At 35.8% G+C, this 26,832-nt stretch overlaps 1 protein-coding gene across 1 annotated transcript in view; it reads left to right on the top strand.

Annotated features, from left to right (window-relative positions):
- Positions 1-26,832, top strand: part of LOC108304548 (WD repeat-containing protein 7) — a 202,552-nt gene that overhangs the window by 57,836 nt on the left and 117,884 nt on the right. Inside the window, exon 2 of the mRNA XM_017528784.2 lies at positions 294-515. Coding sequence (XP_017384273.1) covers positions 294-515 — 222 coding nt within the window. The remainder of the gene's footprint in view (positions 1-293; positions 516-26,832) is intronic.

Genomic DNA, 26,832 nt, shown 5'->3' on the forward strand with positions numbered 1-26,832 from the left:
ATATAGCTCCAAATTACAAACATATACACCTATGTTGTCTTCTTAGAGTTCTTTTGTTTTAGCTCTTATATTTAGGACTATGATCAATTTTCAGGGTTTTTTGTTTTTGTTTTTTTTTTTGCATGTTGAAAGATGGGGTCTACCTAAATTCATTCTTTTGTAACCACTTCTCCTAGTGCCATTTGTTGGAAATACTGTTCTTTCTGGAATATGCAATATTGAATGTTTTTCTAATCATACGTCTTTTTTCTATTGATTTGTTTTAAATTGAGATTCTGTGTTTTGGTTTTCAGGTTGCTTATCAAGTGTCCCACAAATGAAAAAAATTTCTACATCTTATGAGGAAAGACGAAAGCAAGCTACTGCTATTGTTTTACTTGGAGTAATAGGAGCTGAATTTGGTGCTGAAATTGAACCTCCTAAGCTATTGACCAGACCTCGAAGCTCTAGCCAAATTCCTGAGGGATTTGGGTTGACTAGTGGTGGATCCAACTACTCGCTGGCCAGACATACTTGTAAGTTTTAAAATTTCTAACGCTGATCGTTGCTTCTTAATACATACTATTTGTCAGCAAAATCTCATAATATTGAATATATCCTGAATTTTAACCCATTTAGATTGCTTACATAAAGTTAGAAAGCAGTACAGTCTGGCACATTTCCCATTAGTTACAGTAACCTGAACTCTTTTTTAAACGTTAAAACTTAGCCTTTTAAATGCTTTTCTCAAAATACACATTTCCGACCTTTGTATTTTTGCATTGTTGGTCCAGATTTTAGCCAAAATTTGTGAAAGCTAACTTCAAGTTAAAACTTCTAAAATAATTTCTGGAAAACTATGCAGTTTGTTTTGAATATGGTGTGAAAAGTCAGGTGTGGGATAGAATGCCAATCTTTTGTTTTGAAAAGAAAATATATTTATTCTCCTTTCAATAAATAAATGCCCAATACATATTTGTTAATTAATGGGCATATTTTAGTATGTATCTGTAATACATATAAATAATGTGTTTATTGAAAAGAGCTTACATGATGAATTATGAAATACCCCTGTAATTTCAAAAATATTCCAGAAACAGTTTTAAAATGACTACAGACTATAACAATCAAAATTCAAAGAGCTATGTCTTTCTACTGTCTTTGGTTCTATGCTTGGTATGTTAATAATGGATAAGGGTGCTTTAAAATAAGCTGTGTTAGTGCTGGGTGTCAGAACTCCTTTCAGTAAGATCAAAGTGGCATGTGGCACCACATATGGAAAAATTATTTCTAATAAATTGTGTTCTCTTAAAGAACAAATACAGTCCTACTGACTATATCACAAAATATTCTTGTAGAACAAAATGCAATAGATCCTTTTGCTTTTTGGCCTTTAAGTAAGAGAAAAAGATCCATGTTACTTTGTTATTTATGACAGCAGTGAAATTCACTGGACCATTGACACACACACTTTCTGTAAAACTCATGGCCATGTTAGTGACTTTTATTATAAAAGCTCTTCAATAGACTTGGCTGCCCCTCCTATCACTTTTTTTGAAAGACTTCTTTCAACAAATATTTACTGGTGATAATCTCTTGATCTCAATTTGAGAATCAGAGTAATAACATTTAAATTTAAACAATACCACCACCAACCACAATAAAGCAACTATTTTGAGCACTATTTTTTTTTTTAAGCTCTTTCCATGCATTAACTCACTTCATCCTGGTAATAACCCTGTAGAGTGGATCCCTGTTATCTCCATTTTTTGCATAATGCTGGCAGGACATAGAGAGGTTTCATTACTTTGTTAACCTGGCAAAGATCATACCTTTGGGAAAGGAGTTTTGTTTCCAACTAGTCTGTTGTTCCAGAGCTCATGCTTTTGACCGTTATGCAAACTGCTGCTGTTCAGTGGCTCCCAATTGGAAAGGGCTTAATGACTAATGTGTACTATAACTTTACAATGTATTTATTTTATTCTTTGAGACAGAGTCTCTCGCTGTCACCCAGGCTGGAGTGCAGTGGAGCAATCTTGGTTCATTGCGATTCTTGGCTTAAGCAATTCTCCTGCCACAGCCTCCCGAGTAGCCGGGATTGCAGGCATAGGCCACCACGACTGGTTAATTTTTGTATTTTTTTGTAGAGACGGGGTTTTCCCATGTTGGTAAGACTGGTCTCAAACTCCTGACCAAAAATGATCCCCCTGCCTCGGCCTCCCAAAGTGCTGGGACTACCGGTGTGAGCCACTGCACCCGGCTGTAACTTTACAATTTAAAAAACCCTTTCTTTCCTGTCTTTCCTCTCATTTGATCTTCAAAATAAGCTTAAGATTTATTCAAAGTGATTCAGCCAAAAAGTAGTAAAACCTAAATTTGAACTCAAGTGTCTTGCCACCTGAAAACCGTTTCCTTCTCCACCTGGGCACATCACTGTCCCTCTCTTGTCAGCAACTGCATGCTTACTGGCCCCCACCTCCCACTCAGGCTTACTTATCTTTTCTGAAGTCCTTCAAGATCCCCAGTATCTATTCCTAAAACCCTTCTCAAATCTCACCATTTCTACAAAGGCCGCTTTAATTAGTCTAGCTTTTCTGTCACCTCAGATAGCCCAGAACTTAACATATTTTCTTATTTAGAAGCTTGGCGTTAGAATATTAGAGGTTAATAAAACTTTGACATAATTTGGTATAGCGCCTTTCAAATTTTTTCGCTCAGTATCTCCCTAAGAGTGTCAAGAAATATCTAATCCTTAGCACATTTTATGTTGACAGCTATTTAATTGCAAAATATATTTTCACAGTATCTTGAGGAGATTGTGAATATTGATGTTTAAAAATAAAACTTACGGCTTTTTCTAATATAGTCATTAGAACATTTAACTGTTTCATCTCCATCAACATAAATTTTTAATAAATACATGAACAAATTTTCCATTAAAAGTCAGAAATCTTAAATCCTTGATTATTTGCTTTGAAGTGGAAATTTCTACCCCTCACATTTTTACGGAAGGAGATCATTAGCAAATTTAGCATCCAGAAATCAATTCCATTAAACTACGTAGGTCTTAAAACTATTTGTGCTTTTAAAACCATCTATTCCTTGAAAGTTGTAAGATACTCCCATTTGAAGAGGGTTACTGAAGTATAACTATTTGTGCTTTTAAAACTATCCCTTGAAAGCTGTTGCTGTTAAGAAATTACAACAAAACATGTTAGACTTAAGCAGTAAACCCACTACTTAAGTCTAACATGTTTTGTGTAATTTTTCAACAGCATCCTTTTGTATTTGATATTTTCCTGCAAGGAAAGTAAAACTAAATGCTGTTTCCTTTAGAATGTTTCCAATGCTTAGTACAAATATCTGTATATAAATGTGGGAACGTGGTGAATTAACGAACTGCTAGTTGGTTGCATTCAGGCACTGGGCTGGATGCTGGGTAGTTTACATCTCATTATCCTACTTATATAAAATAGTACTGTTGTCATCACTTTTCTAACCGTAGTTTATCTTTAAACAAAATTTATTATTTGTGAATTAGCTTCTATATGACTTTTCTTTTAATTGTAATAATTTTATTTTTTAATTTTTAAAAAAATATATATTTTATTGCACTTTAGGTTCTGGGGTACATGTGCAGAACATGCATGATTGTTGCATAGGTACATACCTGGCAATGTGGTTTGCTGCCTCCATCCCCTTGTCACCTATATCTGGCATTCCTCCCCATGTTATCCTTCCCCAACTCCCTACCCCTCACTGTTCCTCTCCTATTCCTCCCACCAACAGACCCCAGTGTGTGATGCTCCCCTCCCTGTTTCCATGTGTTCTCATTGTTCAACACCCGCCTGTGAGTGAGAACATGTGGTGTTTGATTTTCTGTTCTTGTGTCAGTTTGCTGAGAATGATGGTTTCCAGATTTATCCATGTCCCTACAAAGGACACAAACTCATCATTTTTTACGGCTGCATAGTATTCCATGGTATATATGTGCCACGTTTTCCTTGTCCAGTCTATCATTGATGGGCATTTGGGTTGGTTCCAGGTCTTTGCTATTGTAAACAGTGCTGCAATGAACATACATATGCATGTATCCTTATAATAGAACGATTTATAATCCTTTGGATATATACCCAGTAATGGGATTGCTGGGTCAAATGGAATTTCTATTTCTAGGTCCTTGAGGAATCACCACACTGTCTTCCACAATGGCTGAACTAATTTACACTCACACTAACAGTGTAAAAGTGTCCCTATTTCTCCACATCCTCTCCAACATCTATTGTCTCCAGATTCTTTAATGATCACCATTCTAACTGGCGTGAGATGGTATCTCAGTGTGGTTTTGAATTGCATTTCTCTAATGACCAGTGATGAAGAGCATTTTTTCATGTTTGTTGGCCTCATGTATGCCTTCTTTTGAAAAGTGTCTGTTCATGTCCTTTGCCCACCTTTGAATGGGTTTATTTGTGTTTTTTTCTTGTAAATCTGTTTTAGTTCTTTGTAGATTCTGGATATTAGCCCTTTGTCAGATGCAGATTGCAAAAAATTTTTTCCCGTTCTGTTGGTTGCCAGTTCACTCTAATCTTGAAACAAATCCATGAAATATACCAAAATAGAACCTCCTGAAAGCATAAATTTCACAGGACCTACCTACAAAACAAAAATACAATAATTTTTTTTTTAAAAAAACAAGGTATTCAGGCAACAAATAGCATAATGAATAGAACAATACTTCATATCTCAATACTAATGTTGAATGTAAATGGCCTAAATGCTCCACTTAAAAGATACAGAATGACAGAATGGATAAGAATTCACCAACCAGGTATCTGCTGTCTTCAAGAGACTCACCTAGCACATAATGACTCATGTAAACTTAAGGTAAAGGGGTAGAAAAAGATATTCCATGCAAATGGACACCAAAAATGAGCAGGAGTAGCTATTCTCAGACAAAATAAATTTGAAAGCAACAGCAGGAAGACAAAGAGGGTCATTATATAATGGTAAAAGGACTTGTCCAACAGGAAAATACCCCAATTTTAAATCTATATACACCTAACACTGGAGCTTCCAAATTATAGAACAATTACTAGTAGAACTAAGAAATGAGATAGCTACACAATAATGGGGACTTTAGTAGTCCACTCACTATAATTTATTTGAAAATTGTTACTATCATTAGAAAAAAAGGAAAAAAGGGAAAAGAGGGATTTGAAAAGTTGTGGCGGCGTAGAAACAGATTTTTCAAAGAAGTCTTGGGAATCGAAGGGCCTTAGTACTGATCATTTGGATCGTTAAAAGATACAGTAAGTTGAACTATATGTAAAGGGATTCTAGAGTGTATTTCTGGCATGAGCTCAACCTGGGCTGAACTGCACTATGGGGAGGGACTTTTCCGTAGTTTCTCCTCACCTTTCCCAATGAAGAGAAATAAAATTTATGCAACCATTTTAAATATTTAAGTGTTTTAGAACCTGGCTTGTTGTTTGAGTATTTTGGGTGAAGGACTAGCTATGGGAAGGGAAGGCTGCAGTGCTTCTTAGTAAATTCTATGGAAGTTTGTAGCAGGCAAGGAATTCTGTGTCAGAATGAGTAATATAGTACCTAGTAGAGCCAATTTAAAATGTGTATAATGTCCTTGATATTTTTTTCCTTTCTTGTTCTTAGCCTATTTTAACAATTATAAAAGTGTTTTAAAGGTAATCATGGATTTGCTTTTTACTTTTATCCCATTAACCAATTTTTTTGTTTGTTTGTTTGTTTTTTGGTTTTTGCTCAGAGGTCTTAAGTTTCTTGATGGTAAATTTGCCTGCCACAGGGATTTTCAAGACCTTTCTTATTTGAATTTGGGTGTTTTAATTAAATTTAGATTTGTCAGTTTAAATCATGCTCTCCTGTTTGAAAACAGTTAGATGTCTCAATGATCATGTGTCTTACTTACATGCACTCTTTTTGATCAGGCATGTGTAATATTAACCTATTAGAATGTTAACCTGCTGGAAGCAGCTCTGTGTATTGCCATGTTCGTTTATATGGCATTTAGAATGCATTGCTATCATTAAATATTTACTCTTTATGGCATCCTATTGAATGAGATAATAATTATCCTCATTTTGCGATAAAGCCATTAAAATACAATATTTAATGAACTTTAATTGCTAATGTAGTTAGAGGCATAGATAGTGAGTTCTAACCTTCCTCCTAAAGCATCCTGTGAAAACTCATGATGCAGTGAAACCTCAGCTGTCCACATTGATGGGAGGAAAGAACACTGATGCACAATTCAAAAGTCATACTTAGTTTTGTAACATACCTTGTACTTATTTGAACATAGATGAATCTTTTGTGGGAGTTACACTTTACATATATTGAGATCACATACTGAAGACAAAGCTGAAGGACTCTGAAGATTAATAAGAAGCCTAGACTAGGCCAGTGTTACGTTGTACCCCTGGGTAAGCTATGTATCCCTCTGGGTTGCAATATTCTCTTGCATAAAATAAAAGGCAGGAACTATTCTGACTTTAAAGCTTCTTTTCATCCAAATAGTCTTCCGCTCCTGAAGTGCAATACAAAGCATCCCAGGAAATTCACCTGCTTCATCACCTTCCCATTTTCTCTCCCCATGCCGGGATGGCTGCTGTCTTGTTTTATATCAGCACACTTTAGTAGAAAGCCTTCTGCATTTTTATTCCAACCCACAAATAAGGCATTATTAGAATGTTTTAAGGTATTATTTATTACATTACCTTATAGGTCTTTGGGTTCATTCTCTGATTGGGTCTCTTCTCCTCATTGTATAATTGTGGAATTATGCTGGCACATCTGTAGTAAATTCCATTTTGCTCTCTCATTAGCTTTTTGACTTTGGGCAAATGTCACAAGTCATTTCCCGAGGCAGCAGACTCAGGCAGATTTGTGTTCAGGGGTATTCTTAGGATCAATATCTATCTTTAGGGGAGTGAAACAGAATTAGGCAGAGGGGGAAACTGAATTGTGTTTTAGTTGCATAGAAGGCCTCAGTTGATCTTGGGGAACTCTGGAGCTGGGGTGACCCTTTAGACTTGTCCCGAATTAGGGATCAGAGCTCAACTTTAATATCCCCTTGTCAGTCAGTCATTGGATTGGGGAAGGGTTGGGAGGCCTAGGAAGGGGGCATAACTTTGGATAAGGCAGCTTTCCTTATCCTAGGGCAAAGCCCACAGAGGGATTCCGCTGAGACTTGTCAGCCACAAACAGCCCCAAGAACTGAGGAGAGGGAGGACCTCAGTCCTGGTCGGGAGCAGTTGGGCAGCCTCGCCGGCTTCCTCTGCAGCATGCTAACTTGCATGTGTCCCAGTTCCCTTTCTATTTTAACAAATGGAGAGAGAAAGAAATACCATTTATTTAACACCTTTTTAATTCCAACTCCATGCATATCTCTTGTTACCTTACAAGACACATTTTTGTCCAACACTTAGCACAACATGAGGCGCGTTAATAATAGCTGGTCATTGACCATTTACTCTTTGCCCGACATTTTGCTCTGTACTTTACATGTACTATCTTATTTACTCTTTTAGTCCTATCAAATAAGTACCATTTCTATTCTCATTTATCAGATGAAGAAATGGAAGCTTTGCATAGTACCACCAAATATATTTACTAAAGATTTGTAAAATTGGGTTAAATTTTCTTTGTGTAGGCAATAAATTGAGGGCATAGATAAAAAAAATTTTTGAAAGATTACATGGCTAAAAAGTACCAAGCCTGGACTTGAACTCATGTGTTCCAACTCTAAACAGTATATTTTCACCATTTCACGTTTTTTGTGTGTTATAACGAAGATTCAGAACTGCTGCTACAGAGAAGAGAGGGAATGCCAGCAAGTGCCAGGTCACCTGTGAATATGGACATCTATTGAAGCTTTCATTTAAGAATGTGCTGTTGCTGTGGATATGCATAGACATTAAAAATTCACATCTCTGCGTTTTGGGAATGGCTTTCTCTTTGGTGTGAGATACATTAGAGGCAATTAATTTTTTCCCCACAGTGAATCTTTAGAAGCACTGTAATGCTGGCCAGTGTACATGATCTACCTGCCATTACATGGAAAATGCCATATTTGTGACATTTATGGGTTTTTTTTTTTTCTCTAGGAAAAGGATCCACAGATTCCATTAGGTTCTCAAAATAAGGTCATTAAATAAAAATGGATAAGAACTACTGAAAGAGTTTGTAGAAATAATTGCCTTACCTGTTATTTTGATTTTTAAAAATAATATGGTATGACAAATTAGTTCAGCCAAAATTGCAATTAATAACAAAACTAGTGGTAGTTGCAAGTTATGTCAAAAGTAGCAACAGTGACAAGCCGTTTGCAAGGATAAGCAATGGCAAAATAACAGGTATTTGTACCATTCACAGTTACCAGGTTGTGTTGCTGAACTGCCGCTGTGGCCATAGAGATTGCATTTCTGTTTGCTTTCCTTTGTGTTTCCAACCTGGCCATCCTAGCAATTAGAATGAATCTGGCCTTCCTGTCTGGCTCCTTACTCTCCTCTCTGTCTTGTTCTCAGTGTACTCATTCAGCATCCCATGTTCCTTACCACCACCTCTCACTTGTATTTTTATCTTTGAAAATCATCCTGGTTGCAGATGCCACTGGACTTACATCACCATTACATCTGTGTTTAGACAGTGACTCTTCACTCTAGCTATGTATTCAAATCACGTGCAGAGTGTTTTTAAAACGTGGCTATCTGAGCATTTAGGTAGGCTTCCTGTTCAGAACTCCAGGGATGGAATTCAGGCGTCTGTATTCTTTTTAAAGCTTCTTATGTAATTTTGATGTATAGCCAGAGTAGAGAAACCCAGTAGAATATAGGATCTTGTATAATTATTTTAAATTGAGTATTTTATGGTAACTCTGGTCATGAAGCTACGTTAATGCACAAATTGTACCCTTTTAAGATATTTTCAAATGGAAGAGATAACGGGAACTAATCAGAGTGAATAAATGACATTTATATTACTCTCAGAAGTAATTCTTTAGGTAGTTCACCCTTTTTATTGTGATTTTGTTATTTGAGAATCAGAGCTTGGTTTTGAATCTTGGTATCACCACATCATAGCTGTGTGGCTTTGAATACTTTGTGGCTCAGCTTCCTTAACTAAGAAGCAGGAATAATGTATAAGAGTAGCACCTACCTCATAGAGTTATTGTAAGGATTATAAATCAATGCATGAAAAAAGTGCCGACATATAAGTACTTACAAATGTTAGTTTTTGTTGTTGTTGTTATTAGATGTGTTTGTAGAAGAGTAAGGAAAGGAAATAGCTCTTTTAAATTCTGTATATATTTTTTAGATCTTCATAAGAACCTTATGAGGTAGATAGTATTATCACCATTTGGTAGGTAGTGAACTGATATTCTTAAAAATTAAGTAACTTCCTTAAAGTTACCTCTCTTATAAACAGTCTCAATCCAGATGAATTTTTTCCCCAAAGCTCATGCTGTTCTTTTCTGTAACATATACTGATTTTCACTGTTTGTGGTAAAGCACGTTAATTCTCAGAGGGTTTGTGTAAAAATACACCTTTCTTTGGCTACATTATGATACACATTTTATATGTTTAAATGTAACACTAAATATTTTTTGTTATTTGTATTTGGATGAATTTCTATATATTTATTACCTTGTATCTCATTTCAACCACATCAGCATACTAAGCTCAGATCAGATGGAAGTTTTGACTCCTCATTTTGCTTTTACTTGTAAATAATGTATGTTGTATAACAGCTTTATCATTTTTAACTGCGATCTGACACTTACATTATAAACCCTGTCTTGATGATGTAATCTCATCCTACGTCTCCAAAAATAACTTTAATTTGCAACCATTTTTTGTTAAGCCACTACACTAAAGACTTTGAGTTTCTCTTCTAGAAAACAAGTAACTCGCACAAGACTATTTTTTTTTTTTTTTTTTTTTTTTTTTTTTTTGGTTTTTTTTTTTTTTTTTTTTTTTTTTTTTTTTGGGACGGAGTTTCGCTCTTGTTACCCAGGCTGGAGTGCAATGGCGCGATCTCGGCTCACCGCAACCTCAGCCTCCCGGGTTCAGGCAATTCTCCTGCCTCAGCCTCCTGCGTAGCTGGGATTACAGGCACGCGCCACCATGCCCAGCTAATGTTTTGTATTTTTAGTAGAGACGGGGTTTCACCGTGTTGACTAGGATGGTCTCGATGTCTTGACCTCGTGATCCACCCGCCTCGGCCTCCCAAAGTACTGGGATTACAGGCTTGAGCCACCGTGCCCGGCCGCACAAGACTATTTCTAAGACCATTTCCATCTAAAATTAGACTTCTATGAAATTAATGTGATGTATGATTATTTTAACTGTAGAGTGCTTGTATTTATTTTGACACTTGAACTTGCCTATCTTCCTTTAATTGTTCTAAACCAGTTGTTCTGCTTTTATACATTCCAGTAGTCCATAGCTATGCTATGTGTTTGAAGCTGAGCATCTTTAAAATATTTTTCTTCTGTCTGTCCTTTATATAATTCATTCTCCAAACATGTTCAGCTTTATATATTTGTGTTATGTTGAATATAATTGTGCTGTAGGCCACAGACCAGCAAACCATGACTGTATGTCAAACCTGGGCCCCTTCCCATTTTTTTTGCAAATAAAGTTTTATTGGAACACAGCCATACCCATGTGTTTATATATTATTAATGGTGGTTTCACACTATAACAGCAGAGTCAAGTAGTTGCTATAGAAATTGTATGGACTGCAAAATTAGAAATATTTACTGCCTGGCTTTTTACAAAAGGGAAAAGACAACAGAAAACTAACAACCCCTTGAAAAGCCTGTTAATGGTCCTTTCTTGCCATTTAATATACAAAAGGGCTTTGAGGTAACTTAGGTGAAGAAAATACTTCAGTAGCTAAATATAACATCTGTGGTTGTAACATTTAGGTAGTTTTAGTTTAGTGTAGATGAGATTATATCATTAAGACAGGGTATATAAGGCAAGTGTAGCTCACAGTTAAAAATGATAAAGCTGTTATACAACATACAATATTTGCAAGTAAAAGCAAAATGAGAATTATATCCTTACAGGAATTTAAGTACTGTGGAGGCTTTAAAATAATTTTTTGGTCTAGAATGTGATGCAGCATGTTACAAGACTCTTTTTGCCAGCCACCTAAATCATATGCTAGTTACTTTGATTCAATTTTTCATTTTAGTTCAGTTTTCTTGATTCTTTGTCACTGGATTGCATTTGTAGCCAATTTAATATCAGGTCACATTGTTTGCCAGTGACTTTTTGTTCCTGCATAGGACATTCTGGTTTCTAGTTTTTCAATAAACTTGGCCTGTAGTTTTCTGAAAGTTCTGCAGAGTGATTCCTTCATATTTGCATGTCTTAATATATGAGTGTGCCAGGGTATCTGTAATGAAAGTATTTAAGTTTCTGTAAGTTCAAACAATTTTATGTCAAGAAAGGACCATGAACATCTAGTGTAATCCCTCCAAGAGCTGCAGAGCTTTTGATGGTTCTCTTAGAAAGCCTTTCAGTAAGAAGTATACAGAAGCATTTTGTGAACTTGTTTGTAGACCCCTTGCCATGTCCTTAGAAAACACAAGTTCTAAGACTTTGTTGAATAGTAGGGAGCCCAAGTCTATTTTGTTTCTTTGCCCTTTGGCCCGTGTGTCAAATGGTAAGTGCTCATGGACTTCTTGGTGCTACCCAATTCAACTGGGCACTGCCAGACCCAAGTCCACTAGAGGACTTGAATGCTTGTGTGAAATCAATAAATGTAGGGCTTTTTCCTTGTGCCTTTGGTTTTTAAATTATATTCTTTGAAGCCCTGAGGTTAGATGGAGATGGCTCAGTGGCTGCCTAGGCCCTTCACACTACTTCAACAACTGCAGAACTGATGTGTGTGTGTGTGTGTGTTTTAGAAGTTGGAATTTGACATCACATTGTATGTGCAAAAATAGGGCTAGATTCCTAAAAAATTGACAAAACTTTGAAAGCTAGATGTTATATATCCTTCAAAAACTCAATAATCAGAATTCTTTGTTTTCCCATCTAGACTTGTTTTCCTTGTGGTCTTCCCTCTTTCAGCTGATGCTCATTCATTTTTTTCCAGTTTCTTAGGTTCATCCCTAATTCCTCTATTTCTCTGACATAACACGTCTATCAAGTATATCTTATTGGGTTTATTTGAAAATAGATCCCACAGTCAGCTACTTCTCACTGCCTTTCCTGTTAGCACGAAGGTTGCCTACCTTTATTCTTACTGGGTTCCTGCAAAGCCTTCCTGCCTCATCCTTATTTTCCTTTCAGCATAGTAGTCATGGTAGTGATTCTTTAAGAACCTAATGTGGATTGGCCGGGCACAGTGGCTTATACCTATAATCCCAGCACTTTGGGAGGCTGAGGCAGGTGGATCATGAGGTCAAGAGACTGAGACCATCCTGGCCAACATGGTGAAACCCTGTCTCTACTAAAAATACAAAAATTAGCTGGGCATGGTGGTGACTACGTGTAGTCCCAGCTACTCCGGAGGCTGAGGCAGGAGAATCACTTGAAACCTGGGAGGCAGAGGTTTCAGTAAGCCACAATAGCACCACTGCACTCCAGCATGGCGACAGAGCGAGACTCCATCTCAAAAAAAGAAACCAAACAAAAACAAAAACAAAAAAAACGTAATATGGATCACATCAATCTTTGGCTCAAAATTCTCAAATGGTCTAAAATTTATCCAGAATCCTTCTGATTCCCCAAAAGGCGCTACCTGAACTCACTTTTCTCCTATTGTGCACTTTGATTACTCCAGTGCCCTGGCTATTTCTCAGGCATACTAGGCGCTCCTTCTGCTGGTATACTCTTTCTTTGACATTCCTACTTGGTTAACTCCTTCACTTCTTTCAAGGAGTTGCTCAGTTCTCAACTTCTCAATGAGACCTGTCAAGGTCACTCTATTTAATCCTGCAAACTATGCCTTTCCTCCCCCATATCCAATACCTTGTATATTGTTCTATACTTTCTTTTTTAAAGCATTTGTTGCCTTCCAACATTCTATATATAATTTGCCTATTTTTAATAGTTAAGCTCTACCAAGTCACTGAATCTTTGTCTATTTTATTGAGCAATGACTGAAGTATTAAGTGAAAACTAAAGTGGTTATACATAAAGCAGCGCTTGCAGTATCTTACATTTTAACTGAAACTTTCTGTTTTATTATGTAATTGTTGAGATGATTTTGCTAATCTTTTTGAAGATACATTGTCTGTTAACCTGGACATTCATGGTATGATACATTGTCCGATATAAAAAGTATACAAGTAGTCAAAGGAAAAAATATATGATGATTTCAACAGAAGTAAAAAATTTTTAAAAAGACATTTTTAAAATTCAGAATCTTCTCCAGATAAGGACTCTTAATAAACAATGAGTAGAAAAAATTCATTAGCATGGTACAGAATATTATTAAGCTGAAACTAAAAGCTACATCATCCTTAATTGGTTTACATTAGATACATTCTAACAAGAAGCATATTGGTATTATTTAGCATGGACATTTTAGCAAATATAGCAATATAAGAAACAAGAGCTTTAAATATCGAACAGCTTGTAATGTGTATTTGGAAAACCAAGGTTATCCAGGTGTCAATCAACAGGCTAAATCAAAAATGAATAATTTTTCTATCTACTGGTGAACAAACTGGAAAATGTAAAAAATCATCATTTTTTGAAAGACCCTTTTAACTAGTAAGATGCTGAAAACCAGGAAGAAAAATACAGACAACAAAATTAAAAATATTTAAACAAAGGCTACAAATAGGAATTTTGTCATAGGAGAAATGCAGATGACAATACAATTTGAACTTACCCAATTATCAAAAGAATTAGAGGATAAGAAAAATTTGCTATATACCCTTGGATTTCTAAAATTTTTTTTACGGTGAATAGATATTTGTGTGGTTAAAAAAATAGATGCTCAAATTTAAAAAATAAAAAAAAAAAAAAAAAAAAAAAAACTCAACAATTACGGTTACCAAATGAAATTGCATAGCTAAGATTACACTTAAATACATTTTCCTGTTGTGATTATTACACATTGTATGACTGTATCAAAACATCACATGTACCCCTAAATATGTATATCTACCATGTACTCGTAAAAATTAAAAATATAAAAAAGAGAAAAGAATTACAGAATATACTACCAAGGGAACTAAAATAATATTTGAGTAAATAAAATAGTTTGCATTTCTTGGGTCGGTGATTCCATATGGCATATATCTCAGTTACTCTCAAATTAAGATACAAATCATACATAATCACAATCAAAATCTCATCAACATTATTTTAATAACTGCAAAATTCTAAAATGAATTATGCCAGAGATAAATGGAATACGTGATTTATTTTGTTTTATTCAATAAACACATAGTGCTGATGATATACTGGCTACTATATTGGGCACTTTACAAATATTAACTCATAATCCTCATTGTAACTTTTGAGATAGTTAATAAAAAATTCAACTAGACAGGTATTATAAAATATAAAATACCAAAGCATTAATCTAACAAAAAATATATAAGACTTATAGAACAAAATTTAAAATCTTACTGAAAGAAATTTTGAAACAACTAAATTGAGAAATGTACATTTTTTGTGGCTTGGAGTAGTGAATATCATAAACATGTCAATTTTCATAAACTTATTTATAAATTAATACCACTCCACACCAAACACCAGTTGAATTTTTTTTTATTGAACTTGACATGCTGATTCTCAAATTTATATGAGAGAGCAATGGACTAAGAAAAGCTATGACACTCCTAAAGAAGATAAGCAAGATGGACGGATTTCCCTTACTCTGTTCTAAATGCATGGTAATTATTACATTGTTACCTTGGTTCAAGAGAGACCAGTAGACTCGTAGAACAAAATAGGCAGCACAGATATCGTTCATACATGCTTAGGAATTTGATTCTATATAGACCTAGCATTGTAGATTAGTGAAATAAAAGATTGAATTTTTAAATAAATGGTATATATACTATTGGCTAACCATAAGAAAAAATAATGAAATTGGATCCTGTAATGCCTATCACCACCAAAAAATCAATTCTATGTGGATTTAAGACAAAACCTTTCAAAATTTTTAAAAGATGATACAGGAAAATATGACCTTGGAATGGGAAAAGATTCCATAAATAGGTGACAGAAAGCCAAACCAAGCCATTAAGAAGGCTGATAAATTCAAATACAGTAACTTACAAACTTTTGTTAATCAAAAATACTTTAAAGGCATGAAGAGAAAGAAAAAGTGTTTGTAGCATAGGTCACTGACAAGAGATGGTTAACTACCTTTATATTTAAAAAATAAGAAAAAGACAAATGCATAGCAGAAAATGGATAAAGGTTGAAAAAGTGTTTCTCAGAAAGGCAACAAAGATGGCCACTATACTTACGAAAAGATGCTAAACCCTATTATCAAGGAAATACAAATTAAAAGCACAGTGTAGTATTTTTTACCTTCCAAACTGAAAGCGTGAAATCCAACATTATCCAATTTTGTTGAGGACTTGGAACAACCAGAACTCCTTTACACTTATTATAAGAATGTAAATTGGTTTAGTCGCTTTGGAAAATAGTTGAGTATATTATCTTGTGAGTTCACTCTTTTCTATATCTACAGAAACCTTTTCACATGTGACCCAGGAAACATGTACAAGCATGTTTGTAACAAACAGTTTGAAATAACAAATATTGGAAACAATGCAAATGTGCATTAACTATTGGACAGATAAAATACTGAGCAAAAAAAGAAAATGGAAAAATGAACTTTTATGAAGTTTAAAACCAAGTAAAATGAAATAATTTATTATTGGGGATACAAATGTATGTGGCAAGAAAATAAAAGCTAGGGAATGATAACCACACAACTCAGAACAATGATTACACTAAAGGGTACTAAGAAAGGGGGTGAATTCAGGCAGAACTACAGGAGGCTTTATAAATATTGTAGAGACATTGATAATTTTTATTATGTGTCTTTACCTTTGTTTTGTTGAGCCAAAAAAAAAAAGGAGGACATAAAAGTGTTTACACTTTGATTCAATTTTGTAGTAAATAGTATGATTCAGGTACCTAAAATAACAGTGACCAAGATTATTAAAATGTTTCTCTCCGTTACAAATAAGGAAAAGCATAGAATGAGTCTCAAAGTATCAGTATGACCTCATAGTTTTTAGTATGCATACATACAGATATAGAAATAAATATACTTTTTTATACCTTGATTGATATGGAAACGTATAAATCCTACCTTTGGCCACTGAGAGGGTCCAGAAGTAATGACACTCCTGCAGCAATGTCCCTACCTATAGCTAAGATGTTGGTTTTGAAATACCATTCTCAAATAAAAGGAAGCAGGACTCCTTGGAGAAGTACGTAGTTGATTTTAGGGCTTGGAACAAATGTCTGTGATGTCAAAAAATAATAAAAATAAGGAAGGGCTTAAAAAGGATAAGGGCATGTCAAAAGGACATGGGACCAAGCTGATGGTGTCAAAACTGGAACAATTTAGGCAACAAAATGTGATGTATTTTACGACATGATAATCTATAGAATAAAATACCCATGAGGCCATACTATTAGAATAAATAGGTAAATAAGGATAAGGGATAGCTCTTACAGAAGGATTCTACTTAATAAATATAGAAAGAATGAGGGAAATCTTGATTAGGTGAAGACCACAGAAATAACTGTTGCAGACAAGATTCACGAGTGGATGTTAAAATCAGTATATTTAACACAGCCTTCAAGTTTTTCCTCCCAAGATACGTATCAGTTACAAAGGGAAAGTTGATTTATCTGCTGTAATTGGTTAAACAAGTGATGAAGGTTAGCATTATCAGTAATAAAACATTTCAATGTAATATTTTCCTTGAAATGATACACTTGCAAGGGTATATCTGTGATATTCTAGTCAAAAGCTATACCTTTAATCTAATTATGAGAAAACATCGGAACTGAGAGACATTCTACAAAATGAACCATTGTTAAAATGTCAAAGTCTTGGAAGACAAGATGAGCCCTGTGAGGATCTGTCACAGATTGGAGGAGGCTAAAGACACACATAAGACAAAAGGTCTTTTTTTCTTTATAGGACTTAGATGGCTTTTCGTCTCAAAATTCAAAGCCATAATATTTTGTTTTTAAAGTGACTATTAAAAAATGCAGTCTACAGTAAATATATACACAGGGATACACACTTAAGAGGTTTTGTTTGCATACTAAGTCTAGTGTGGATTACTGTACTCTCAGTAGCTTTCCTATATTAACTTTTCTTCCCAAATATTTGAGCCAGTTCGTACTTAAACATAGCTTTTATTAAAATACTTTGGTGGATTCATTTGAATTCACTCCTCAGGAAGACAGTGTACTGCAAATAAGGCAATTTTTTTAGTCCTTGTGTTAAAATGAATAAATGTCTACTAATATCTCCGGAAAAAAAAAAAAAAGACACAACAACTATATACAGTGTGGGATCCAGAAGTGGATGTGTGAACCAAAAAAGGGACTGGTGAAGCTCAAACCAGGTCTGTAGGCTAGTGAGTAGTATTTTACCAATACTAACTAATTTTGATAATCATATAATGGTTATTTAAGTTGACCTTAGAAGAATCTGAGTGAAGAATTCTGTGAACTCTCTGTATTTATGCAGGATTTCTAGAAGCCAAACATTATTTCAAAATCGTTCTTAAAAAGTGGTTCTTCCTAGGTAGTAGAATATAGATTCATATTTTATAGTAGTATAAGTAATACTATATTTCAAAGTAGCTGATTATGTTAAGAATTAGGAATAGCAATTTAATTTTTCTATTCCTTCCCCAATATTTCTCCGTTTCCAGTTTTCAAGGGTGCTATACAACCCATTGGTAGAAAGTTTAGTACAGTTTTGGCCGGGCGCGGTGGCTCAAGCCTGTAATCCCAGCACTTTGGGAGGCCGAGGCGGGTGGATCACGAGGTTAAGAGATCGAGACCATCCTGGTCAACATGGTGAAACCCCGCCTCTACTAAAACTACAAAAAATTAGCTGGGCATGGTGGTGCGTGCCTGTAATCCCAGCTACTCAGGAGGCTGAGGCAGGAGAATTGCCTGAACCCGGGAGGCGGAGGTTGCGGTGAGCCGAGATCGCGCCATTGCACTCCAGCCTGGGTAACAAGAGCGAAACTCCGTCTCAAAAAAAAAAAAAAAAAAAAAAAAGAAAGAAAGTTTAGTACAGTTTTATTTATAGATTTAAAAATAGAAGCATAATAATTAGAGATTTTTAGCATATGTCATTGCATTATTAGGTAGGCCTTAGAATAGCAAGTAAATTTTTCACATTCAGTTTTATTTCATGTCCATTAAGCCACGATGTTTCTTACCTATAGCTCATTATTTTAAATAGGTATATATTTCCCCATTATATTTCATGAAACAAAATTGAAACAGTATCAGAGTAAGTTATATTCTGAATTTTGTTTGTTGCTAGTCATAGGAGAAAAAATTTTTCGTACTGTCATCAAAGTTTTTAAAATTCTTGTATTAAAGATAATAATGTGTTTCTAAGGATTGCCCTAATTTTCTGAAAATTTTAAGGCATCTTTTACATTTTCAAGTTGTTTTTCTTTTGCACATGCCCACTGCAATTAATTGTTGTGTTCCTTGAGCCCCCACTAAGGAAAGCTACTCATGGGAATTAGATCCCAGTACAACATACTTTTCATTTGTTACCTTTAGTTTTGTATCTTACTGTTTAGAAAAAAAAATTCTAGACTGTACAAGCCTGAAACTAATCTTGACTATATCTAATGTGTAAAAAATAAATGCCGTGTTAATTATTTCTGATCATCATATAAACTTTAAGAATAAAGGAGTTTTTCCATTGAAAAAGTGCTGACATATTGATAAGTAATTTTAGAAATAATCCCTAAGAATTCAATTTATGCTTTAAGGTTTTATATTATGTATGTGTGCCTAAGTGATGACTGTGATTTATGCCCCAACCCTATAGATTTTCTCTTTTAAGCAAATAAGGAGATTAACATCATGATTAATAAGTGATTTCTGAACTGAGCTTACTGGATATATATATATATAGAGAGAGAGAGAGAGAGAGATTTAGGCATTTTAGTAAATTTTCACTGTTATCACAAATTTTACCTTGTCATCTATAGATTAAATGGGCTGGGCACTTTGGAGAACTTTTGTAGTGTCAGAATTGTACTGCTTCATGATTTTGTAAATAAAAGAGAAAGTAGAATTTTCTAGAAGATTATTAAATCTATGTCGTAGTCTCCAAGCCAGAGCAGTAAAAACAATTACTTTAGGTAGTGTAATATTGGTCCCCATTCATTCTTGAAGGGAGATGGAGAGGAAGGAAGGTAAATCAGTAAGAAATAGAAGCCACATCAGTTATCTAAACAGGGAAAGTTTAAGATAAAAAGCTTCTCACTAGTAGAAAGTGATTAACTACTAAAAGAGGTAAAAAGAGACTCAGGGGTCCAGAGACAGCGTATATAAAATATCAGCTACTACCTCGTCTAGGCTGAGGAAGAGTGGATAGTAAAGGGACTCGGGACTGGGAGAGGCCCTCCTCCAAAGCTAAGATTAGACTTCTTTAAAGAGTCTGTGACTCCTAGGGGAACACCGGGCTTGTAGATAATGAAATTTGCCAAAGTGGCCTACTGCTGCCTGTGAGTGTAGGCAGCTTGGTATTAATATGGAAGTTTCTTTAGGGATAGGGGCCAGATCTGCTGGGCTGGTCCAAGCTGGTCTGCAGACACATAGCCTGCCATTTTCCAAGGGCTGGGTGGTCCACAGCAGCTTGTGAAGGAAAGTGTTCTTCCCTTGCAGGATCTCTCCATTGACCTCTGTTAATGAAGCTTAACATTCTGCCAGCTGGCAAAGGACATGTTTCCAGAGTCCAGCTCCAGTATTACAAAGCAGGGGGGAAGCAATGGATTTGGAGCTGAGATACTATAAATTGCCAGCTGTTCTAGAAGGAATAACTTACTGTTAGAATTCTAAATACAATCTCATGAATCCAGATTTTCAGGTCACTAAAATTTTATCCTCTGCTTGGTTCTTTATAATGCTAATCATGGGCCAGGCATGATGGCTCATGCTAGTAATGCCAGCACTTTGGGAGGCTGAGGCAGAAGGATCGCTTGAGGCCAGGAGTTTGACACCAGTGTGTGCAGCATAGCAAGACCGTGTCTATGAAAATTTTTTAAAATAATAATGCTAATTATGTTCTTTAATCAAGTTGCTATAATGTCATTGTCTTAAGTTTTGAAAGGACAACCAAGAAATTATTTCGTTGCATTCTGAGAAGTACTCTTACCATAGCTGGGTAGGTCTCTAGGCAGTATAGTCATGGGGTAGGTTTGAAACAGAAAGCCAGGCCATGCCTCAAAAAAATGGATTCTACCTTTGTGGCGTAAGCACAACTAACTCCATTTTGCATTTACAGATAAATAAATGATGGTTGGCAACCGTTGCCCCCAAATTTGCATTTCAATGGCCTAGTAATATCCCATCGCTTACCTAGTACTTCACAGGGATGTTAGTGATAAGGAATAATTAATGATCTGTTAACAAGATCACATCTTTGATTATAATGTACAATAGATATACAAATTCTATATTTAACTTTTATTTGCCTTTTAATTGCTATGGATTTCTGAGCCTGCTACTAGGTGCTTTATCAGACTGAAGAAATGGTTCCTATAATCTCTTATCCTCAGTGCCAGTGGTCATTACAATGTATTTTCTCCAAAATAGAAAAGGCAGCCCAGTGCATTATATGTTGTAAAATGTTGCAGTGCCATCCATTTTAGCTGTGCTTGTCAGTTCACTGGGACGGCAATCTAGGAGTAAAGAAAGAATAAAAATGGCAAGCAGAGGATTTACTAGTGTGTTTGAGTTGATGGTTTAAAGGGGGAATACTGCTTTCGGCAAGTGGAGAATTTTTTGGACCTTTAAGCGCTAGAGAAGAGTTTCAGGATTGTTAAGGTCAGGCTTATTTAAAATTCTACTTTGACTGACTGATCATCATACACAAAGCAGTCTGCTCAGAATGTCTCCAGTGTCAGTTCTGTGACCTCCTGAACTGCATATAAAAGTTGGCTTGAGTGGAACAGGTCACTCCGCTTCTGGGAAGAGTTCTGGGCAGTAACACAAGTCCTAAAATATTGATGTGGCTACTTTTAAAATATAGCAGTATTACATAGTTAAATGCAGTATGTCATTCAAGCAGTTTTGCCTGGAAATCATAGTGCGGAACTTACCAGTTGCCAATCAAGTTAATTTTGGTAACTACAAAGTAGAGTTTGCCTTTGTGGACATTTATATAGGGACGTGTGTATATAATTATAGAACATGCTTATTTAAAAGCTATGATATTTTTTAAATGCTAGACAAAGATTGAAATGTTTCTGTCTTTCTTATTTTGTACCTCCCTTAAATCACGTATATACAGCCATACAGGTAAACAAAGATGGAAACCCCAAGTGGTTATTCTCTTTGAATGCCAATGCTGCGGGTGTGGTGATATTAAGGACCATCAAATATCAAATATTAGTTTGTGCCATATGAAATTGCCATATTTCATGGTCAAAGATGATCAAATATTGGTATTTCATGTGGCTCATCCTTATAGTAAATTATCAACTGTGCTAAGATTTGGAAGTGCACCAGCTTATGAAAGCAGATTATATAAGCCAGAGCTCAAATTAACAACTAGACAAAAGACAAATATAATGTTAAGGGAAGTAAAAGGTAATGAGTGATTTATGACTCAGTCTTTTACTGCAGCAGCATAAGGTGTGATTCTCATCACTGTATCGACAGAAAATATTTTGGTCAACAGGTGTCTCACTCTCTGAACAGTGCATTTTATCTAGGAATGGATAAATCCTTGCAGGTTCTTTCAAATTTGCTTACGTGGTTGCCCTCCTGACACACCACCTAGTAGTTTCTTGTTTCAGGAACTTTCTGGAATAAATATCGGCCTTTCTGACTTACATGTCAAAGTGATTGCCCCTTGGCAGCATTGTGTATTAATGCAGTAGGTGGTAGTAACTTGCTTTTGTTTTATATTTAATAACAACCTTGCCTAAAAACATGCTAGAGAGTACCTCGTCAACCGTTGAGGTTTTGCATCTTTTATTGGACTGCCTTTATTTTCTGATATTTTCTGCAGATGGTGTTTCACTGAGGTCTTTTAATTCCATGAATGAAATTGTAATTAGTTCAGTATTGTTTTTAATAATCTTCATTCTGGTGGTAAGATTTACTTGTTCTTTTGAGAGTTGAAGTGTGGGTAGTTAGTATTCATTAATAAAACAGTGGCCAATTGATATATTTGTTTTTCATTTTATTTTTATTTTATTTATTTATTTATTTAGAGAAGGAGTCTTGCTCTGTCACCCAGGCTGGAGTGTAGTGGCGCAATCTTAGCTCACTGCAGCCTCCTTCACCTCCCAGGTTCAAGCGATTCTCCTACCTCAGCCTCCCGAGTAGCTGGGACTACAGGCATGTGCCACAACGCCTGGCTAATTTTTGTATTATTAGTAGAGACAGGGTTTCACCATATTGGCCATTCTGTTGAACGCCTGACCTCAAGTGATCCTCCCTCTTCGGCCTCCCAAAGTGCTGGGATTACAGGTGTGAGCCACCACACTGAGCCATTTTTCCATTTTCAATGGAAGTTGGATTTGGTGTTCTGTCAGATTCAAGAAAAGTACTATGGGCCACGAGTAAATTCCTTGCCATCTCTCTAGTGATAAGCAAATCATTTTTTTCTGTTCCCCAGAAATAAAGTTATTTTAAAAATTTGATTATGACCTCGTTTGATTCCATCTAACTGTGATTCAAAATGTAGCTAAATTATAATGTGCTGTTCAGAGAATTTTTAATTTACTGACTCACAGCTTAACCTTTAAAGTGCAGTAAATACAGTGTTTAGTTAATGCATTGTTTAAATATAAATTGATGGATTGATAAATTTGCAGAATTCTTAAATATGAGAATGCTCAAAATAATTTTATTTTTGTTTTGTTTTGTTTTGTTTTGTTTGTTTTGATGGAGTCTCTCTCTGTTGCCTAGGCTGGAATGCAGTGGCACGATCTCAGCTCACTGCAACCTCCACCTCCTGGGTATAAGTCATTCTCCTGTGTCAGCCTCCTGAGTAGCTGGGATTAAAGGTGCCTGCCACCATGCCCGGCTAATTTGCACTTTTAGTAGAGACTGGGTTTCACCATGTTGGCCAGGTTGGTCTCTAACTCCTGACCTTAGGTGATCCGCCTGTCTCGGCCTCCCAGAGTGCTGGGATTTCAGGGGTGAGCTACAGCACCTGGCATCAAAATAATTTTTAATGCAGAGTATTTTTCAAAACTTCATCTAATATAGTTTTTGATTAGAAGTGTTTTGCATTTAGACTTAATTACCTCTAAACTTGGTAACAACAATAGCCTTTTTGGGCAACAGTATGTTTTTTATAACCTTTTGTTTTCAAGATACTCATGATTTTTTATGTGACATTATTAGGTTTTTACAGTTATTGCCCATGTGCAGAGTAGAGAGTGGCAGCCATTCCTGTTTTCCACATGTGGAAACCAAGATAAGTAATGCATGTTCTTCCTAACAGAATCTGTGCACAGTCTTTTGCTCTGATTTAGAATGATTAACTGACTATGTGTAAGTTCATGTTTGAATACGTTATCTTGTTAAGCAAACTCACCTTCAATTAACCTTTTTTTCAGCTTCTACCCTCAAAATGCCAGAATCTTTGTGGTGTGATCATCTCCAGATGAACCAGAGAAATTAAAATTTTTAATTGTTTTATAAAACAATGAGAGATCCATAGAAGGACTGACACAGGTTAAAGTATTTATTAGGGCAAAGATTCTCAAGGCAAAAAATTGACCGGAAGCCATTATAAACATAAGAAAGTAGATAGATAGTCTTACAGATTGAAAGGTAAGTATGGCTGAAAGAGTACGAAAAAGGCAGGACTTTCGTGAAGAAAAGACTGAAAGCTAAAATTAAACCAAAATCTAAGGAGTGTCTTACTTGAAACAATAAGGAACTTCTAGATTGTATTGTTTCCCTTTATGATGATAGACAGTTTCTGTCTGTTCTGTTCTGTTTTGAGACAGTCTTGCTCTGTTGCTCTGTTGTCGAGGTTAGAGTCCAGTGGCACGATCTTGGCTCATCCTAATCTTCACCTCCTGGGTTCAACAGATTCTTGTGCCTCAGCCTCCCGAGTAGCTGGGACTACAGGCGAGCACTATCATGCCTGGCTAGTCTTTGTATTTTCAGTAGAGACAGGGTTTCTCCATGTTGACCAGGCTGGTCTCAAGCTCCTGGCCTCAAGTGATCGTCCTACCTCAGCCTCCCAAAGTGCTGGGATTACAGGTGTGAGCCACTGTGCCTGGCCTGATTATAGACAAGTTTTAGAAGTAATTGATAAGGATTTCTTTTTAGCTTCTGACTACTTTTATTCTAGTGGATTTTGAGTTACAAATGTACCCTGAGAACTTAAATTCAAGAAAAATCTTTTATATTTAGTAGTAAAAACTACATGAAATTGTATTTACATTTATTATGAAACTATACACACACACACACATATATGTATATCATGAAATTATACAAGTGTGGGAAGAAATGTAATTTAATGTCGAAACACCTCCACATACGGTGACTCAGAATCCAGGAGCAATTTATCTATTTATATTTCTATCAAACATTATAAGCAAAGTAAAAAGACAATACTAACTGTAGTGGATTGAAATAGGAAACTATCACATTTACTTGGATTCATTCAAGAGTTCAAAGTAGTACTGGGGGCAAAAATCACATAAACATCAGTGTCATTTTTGAATGATGCTAGGGGAATAACGTATTTTGAAAATTAGTACATTTTATATAAATGTACCTCAGTATAATCAAATGGTTGATGAAAGGAAATTCTTCTTTATAGCAATATTGTAGCCAATAAGTGAAGAAGGAATGATGGAATGTAATATTTGCCACCCCTAATGTATTAATAGGCCTGGGCAGTAGCTCCCATTACCACCGTAAGAGAGCCAGGCATTGTACACTTCTGATGGAAGTACAATAGCAGCATCTGAGAAATCATCAGAAATTCAAACGGAATCTGTTTAACCAGTTTATAGGAACTACAGAGGTTAGAAGAACACTTTAGATATTGTCATAGGAATGTAATCAGCAGGATCCAGATTTGAGGAGACTATGTGATACAAGAACTGATTTCTTCAAGAAAGGGGGTAGGGGCAAACTGTAGATTAAGCAATTTAGGAAATATGTTTGAATTATGACTAGAAGAGACAGATGTAAATAAGTGAAGGAAAGAAAGAAGGCATGAAAGAGACAAGTAAGAGAGGGAGTTACAGAAGAGCAAGCAAATGGGGGTGTGGATGAAACAAGATTAGCCACGGGTTCAAAGTTGTTGGAGCTGGATGATGGGTACAGCAAGGCTTAAACACTTCTTTTTTCTTTTTCTTTTTTTGAGATGGAATTTCATTGTTTTTGCCCAGGCTGGAATGCAATGGTGCAGTCTTGGCTCACTGCAACCTCCATCTCCTGGGTTCAAGTGATTCTCCTGCCCCTCCCAAGTAGCAGGGATTACAGGCAGAGTCCACCACGCCGAGCTAATTTTGTATTTTTGGTAGAGATGGGGTTTCACCATGTTGGCCAGGCTGGTCTCGAACTCCTGACCTCAGGTGATCTGCCCACCTTGGCCTCCCAAAGTGCTGGGATTACAGGCATGAGACACCGTGTCCAGTCTACACTTCTTTCTATTTTGCTTATCTTTGCATTTTATGTAATGAAAACAGTCTAAGACTGGCACTGGCTGTCCCACAGAATAGCGAACTTCATGCCACTGGACTGTGTTCTGCATCTCTAAGTCTGCAGTGGAGCCAAGAATATGTGTTTTCATTAAGCTAATCAGGTGATTCTAAATACCAGCCAGGATTGTTAGAACCCTCTGGGCCAGATTATCTGCAAGATTCTTTTTCACACAGCTTTCCAAGTCTGGATATTTTTTAATGATATAATGATGTGCTGCAGAGATTCAAGAACAAAATAGCTGGAGTGACCATCTGTTTTCTTTATTTTGGTAAATAAAGTAAAACTTAGACCTTGAAAGGTGCTTAAAATATGGACAGTAAAGTGTTAATCAAATTCTTTCATTCCACAAGTATTTTTTTTTTTTTTTTAGTGCTTCCTCAGTGTCAGAGAGTATGGTAAGCATTGGGGTGTGGTTGTGATCAAAAGAGTTTAAATGATAATAGTTGTAATGATAGTAACTTTGAACCTCACTTCTTGTAAAAAGCCTTCTATTACCCTGGAGGGAATGCTGGTTTTGAGATAGGAGGTTTGACTTCCGGACGTGCCATGATGCTTATGCTGGACTTGCTCTTTAGTGTGGAGTAAACCATAACAACGTCTCTGAGCTTTGGTTTTCTGATCTCCCTAATAAGGTTGTACACTTCTAGCTCTTGACTTTTATAAAATAGGCATGAAGATATTTTGTTATAATCTTTAGCTGTTATCTTAGTCTACTTGGGCTGCTATAACAAAATACCTTAGGCTAGGTAATTTATTAAAAAACAGAAATGTATTGCTCAGCAGTTCTAAAGGCTAGGAAGTCCAAGATCCAAGCTTTAATGGATTCAGTATCTGGTGAGGTCCCGTTCCTCATCGATGGTACCTTCTTGCTGAGAGTCCTCACATGGCGGAAGGGGTGAACAA

The sequence above is a fragment of the Cebus imitator genome, unplaced genomic scaffold (genome assembly GCF_001604975.1).
Source record: "Cebus imitator isolate Cc_AM_T3 unplaced genomic scaffold, Cebus_imitator-1.0 Scaffold55, whole genome shotgun sequence".
Classification (NCBI taxonomy): Eukaryota; Metazoa; Chordata; class Mammalia; order Primates; family Cebidae; genus Cebus; species Cebus imitator.